At 37.5% G+C, this 4,745-nt stretch overlaps 1 protein-coding gene across 1 annotated transcript in view; it reads right to left on the bottom strand.

The window, feature by feature from the left end:
* LOC104409471 (contactin-associated protein-like 5) overlaps nucleotides 1–2,364 on the bottom strand; it is a gene marked incomplete at both ends in the record, with an annotated part of 59,560 nt that extends 57,196 nt beyond the window's left edge. The window contains one exon of the mRNA XM_010019348.1: nucleotides 2,245–2,364. Coding sequence (XP_010017650.1) covers nucleotides 2,245–2,364 — 120 coding nt within the window. The remainder of the gene's footprint in view (nucleotides 1–2,244) is intronic.
* Between the last annotated feature and the right edge of the window lie 2,381 nt (nucleotides 2,365–4,745).

Genomic DNA, 4,745 nt, shown 5'->3' with positions numbered 1-4,745 from the left:
AATTGTGTCCTCTCCCCTTGTTATTCCTCTTATCATTATTATTGGTAGCAGTAGTGGTTTGTATTATACCTTAGTTACTGGAGTGCTGTTATCTCAACCTGTGGGAGTTACATTCCTCCGATTCTCCTCCCCATCCCTTCGGGAGCAAGGGGAAGAAGGAAGTGGGGGGGGAGTGAGCGAGTGGCTGCATGGTTCCAAGTTGCTGGCTGGGCTTGAACCATGACAAACATCTATAGGATGTGTGAACCTCATGGGAGGTGTGATATAGATTTACGTCACTGAACAATAATGTTGACTTTTTTGTTCTTTGTATGCTTCTAATATAACAACATAGAACACCACTTTTTGACTTTTCCTGAATATTGATACTTTCAGTAAACTATGTAGAAGCATTACCCAAAAAGAGTAACAAATTCAGAATCCATCCCTGTATACATAAAGTTATTTTTCCATATTTTGCACATAATCTACTACCGTAAACAATTTTTATCAATATAAAAATAAGGTGTGTTCCCAAAGAGAAAAGAAGCTCTTATTAAGGCTCCTAAACCATATTTAGATGATATAGAAGCATAACCCAATTGTACCTCAAACTCTCTGAACAACTGTAAAATAGTAATTTCTTTCTGTGTCTCAGCCTTCTTCTATGCAACAGAAATAATGGAGATGCCTGTGACAAACGACCTTCCCCTGCCTCAAATAACACATCTAGAGGAAAAGAAGAAATACGGAAAAGTTCTCCAGGCTAGAAGGTTACGTCAGTTTTCCCCACCTCCACTTTTCTCGTAACCAAATAAAATTAGAAAATCAGCAAGTTCATTGCAGATAGAGAGAAATTCAGGCATATGCTTCTGGATTTCTGCCAGATAAAATTTATTTGAGGAAAGCAGATGCTTTCTGCAAGGAGTTTGTCAAAAATTCTACTTCTTCAGCAGAGATGAAAAGCACTGACAATGTTTTGATCACGCATATTTATATGATAAATAATAAAAATGAGCACATTTCCCATACTGGAGATCAAGGAAGGATATTCAGACAGAAAGGTGAAACTCTGTTTCAATTCTTATAAGATTCAACAACAGTGAAAGAGGCACATCTTACTAAATATTTGTTACACTTGAAAAAAACCATACTTAATTAACTGGTGTGCATTTAATTAACATAACAATTGCCCAATTATATAAAAATGAGAATTTAATTTGAGACTCTTGAAGTATAAGGAGATTAAGGATAAAATATGAATATATATATCCTGCATCCTTAGTTTTTGGGACTGAGTGTGGAGGTGATATGTGGCAAAATAGCTCAACCCGAATCAGCAACTTAGAATGGGTAATAAAATATTCTTTCATCTGCACCTGGCCACAGGAATCAAAAAACGTCAAACAGGAGACGGTCTAGGAAATTTCCTCTTAATTTAAAAAATAAAATGCAGAAAGGGCACTTTACTGTCTACCCCAATCCACAACACAGGCTATGTAATCTTTTCTCATTGTCTTGCACGACAGTCCTATATACAGAATAGGACCCATTTAAGAGGGGATTTGCCAAACATACTTTTGTCTTTGGTTCTGGTTTTTCTTTTCTTTTTTAAACTACATATCTGTAAGGTTAAAAAGTCTCAACCAACAGATCATCTTGCTAAGCTCTTGCTCCACTACTTGTCCTTTGGTGTTTCTCCTTCTAAGAACATCATGCCTTCTCCTCCATACAGATACCCAGGACGATAAAGGTTTCTAATCTCTGGGACATCAAAGGCAGCATACTCATTTGAGAGGAGGTACACCTGCTTAAGTCGACTGGAAGGGCTTACAGCTGGCTCAGTGCAAGGAGTTTAATAATAATTCCCAGATCTAGTGTTCTAGTAAAGCAAAGAAATCATTAAGTACAAAAGAAAGTTTGAACTCTATGTTTCTGCACCTTTAGTGAAAAAACATAAACATCTCACTAAAAGTTATGCTATTATGAAAAATATACCAGCAGTGCCTTTTATAAGGTGAAAATAGCATAAATACAACTTAGTAACAGTACAAGGTGAGCCTTTCAAACTTTGTTTAAAAATTACTTTTTCTTAGATCCTATTTAAGGAAACATTTCAGAGTTGAACCTCCATGACTACCTGTTCTCTGCTTTTTCCCCATTACTGAGCAGTATTATTGACATGCCTATCATTGTACTAGTAAGAAGATCTCACAATCATATTAGAGCCAACATAAGGCACTGAAGACAAGGTTAGTTCATTACCTGTTATATTGCAAAAAACACGGAGTGGTCCAAGAGGTCCACTTCCATCAGAATCGATGTAGAAGAAACCTGATGTCTTCCCTTGGTGTCGATAAGCCTCACAAGATTGTTCATAGATAGCTTGAAAAGAGAGAGTGATTGTATCACAAACAAGGAGAAAACAAAAAGACATGTTTCATACATGAATACTACTTTAAACATTGTCGTAACATAAATTGTTGGTTCACTGCTGATTAGCATGTGAAAGATTTTACTGCATTTGGACCCAAGCCCATGCTCAGAATTAGGCATGTAATCATCTACTTCCTTGAACTTAATTGATTCTGCTTCAAAGATATATGCATTGGCCTTATTTTGGATTAAAGTATGTAAATACTTTAGTAAATGGGTATGAACTTTCAAATGTACCACCATCTAGTTGTGGAGTGATACCTATAAGCATCCACATAATGTAATTTCAAAGATGGATGTACATACATGATTTTCTACATAGGCATGTGCTCAAGTCTTGTCAACACAGATGACATTTTTAACAGTTACCAACTTCCCTGCAGGATATTGTTAACAAATAGCTATAAGCCCCTACCACCATCTACCACCCAAATGAAAACTAGCCAAACAAAGCAAGCAAACAAAAGTTTTTCTCTAGCAGAAAAGCTCAGATATGGTCTCCATCCTGGATGATATCTTTATGCTTTAGACTTATTTTTATACAACCCTTTCTCCCTGCCTCTCAATATTCTTCTTTTGGAGAATTAGTGCCCAGGGAAATCGAAGTGGTTAATAAAACAAGCACAGCAGGTCACCAAGAGCAAGAACAGGAGGAAAAACTCCCACAGTCCAATACAATTCCTTGTATTTCAGGCATGTTTTCAGGCAAGATATCATAACCGTCACTTCAGATGAGGCAAAGAGAAAACTCCCCCAGAGAGGCAGTTAGATCATATCAGAAAGTCACATGCATGATCCTGGATCCTGAACAACAGTAACCTTAAATCCCATTGCAGAAGGATTGATTTCTTTTTCCACCCTCTTAAGCACTTACCTGATTATACTGACAAGGTTATTCTCCATAGCAGCTTATGATTGTTCAACTAATTGTCAGCAAACACAACAAAAAACTCAGATTGACTTAGCACATAGATCAAGACCTCCTTTTTTGTCCCTATGAGACAGCATTATTTGGAACACACAGTAACTGAAATGCAAGCAAACAGAACTATCCCTAATCTTTAAGTAAGCTTTTCGGTGCTACCAATAGCAGAATATACAGAAATATATTTGGACATCATCTTTGGCTACTGCGAGGTCAAATCTATCTTTTTCTTACCACATAATTTTAAAAGAACATTTAGATACTATCTGAATATTCATAGAGCACTCTACAGCAAATACAGGACTTACACAGGCTGGGAGATACTCAGGGGAACTTGTGAATAACCCATTTGTTAGCCACTGCAAATCTTTTTTTCCAGGCCCCTCAGTTCTTCAGTCACAAGAGCAATACAGTTAAACTTGATAAGGCATAACATCTCCTGTATCAAGGTTGTAAATACAACTGCAAATTTCTCAGTGTTTTTCATCTGGAAGGACATTTGCAGACTGAGTGCAGGGAGAGAACTTCCTCACCACTTCTGAAATGCAGTCCTAGCCTCTCCTGCAGAAAGCAATTGCTCTGCACTAGTAGAAACTCCTCATTTCTACTCCTGTATTCCTTAAAAGTAGTTTCTCTAAAAAAAACAAATTACAGAAAGGCTTAAAGGGCCAGCTTGAAGTAGCCTTTTCTGATTATTATTCTGAAGAATGCTGTAAGATAGTTTGCCACTCAGATATTAATAGAATTTGGACATTTCTTCACTTCTGGCAACAAAACTGAATCAGAATTCTAGGGGCTCTGATCCTAAACTGGCTACAAATTAAGAGTGTCACCAGTCAATCACTTATATCGTTCACCAAAATATGCTCTTCCCTTGTACATTTCTCACCTGACTAGACCTCTAAAGCAGGCAGAACATCACTAAGTGCTAAGCATACACAGTACTACCCTTCCGAGACTTAAGAAGCTTCTGAGGGTACTCAGCACCTGGTGAGACAGGACTTTAATTAGTATCCATCCTATAATAAAGAGAATTCAGAAAGCTGCTTCTTTACAGTCATTAGCCTGATGTAAAAAGCACTGTAGGAGTCCAGAAGATCTCTAAATTCCCCCTCTGCTACCTGGCCAAGAGTACATATTAAATGCAAATAAAATAAGATCCCCAAATCAGAACCTTTTCTTCCAATATTCACAACCTGCAGGGCTAACAGAGAGTCCCTCAGTCACCAAAGTGCTGACTAAAGCAACTGGGAGCGTCAAGAGAGAGACTGTAGCAGGCAATTAAGTAAGCAATCAAGGAATCATGGTTTGATCAATTTGCAAAGTTCTCAAACTGCAGTTCACCTAGTGAATTTGCTGTCATCATCATTACAGGACGCTATCTTGTCTCATTAGGGAATATGTC

This window comes from Nestor notabilis, unplaced genomic scaffold, assembly GCF_000696875.1.
Source record: "Nestor notabilis isolate BGI_N333 unplaced genomic scaffold, ASM69687v1 scaffold2638, whole genome shotgun sequence".
NCBI classification, from domain to species: Eukaryota; Metazoa; Chordata; class Aves; order Psittaciformes; family Psittacidae; genus Nestor; species Nestor notabilis.
The sequence above is the reverse complement of the archived record's forward strand: the minus strand, read 5'-3'. Positions and strand labels throughout refer to the sequence as shown.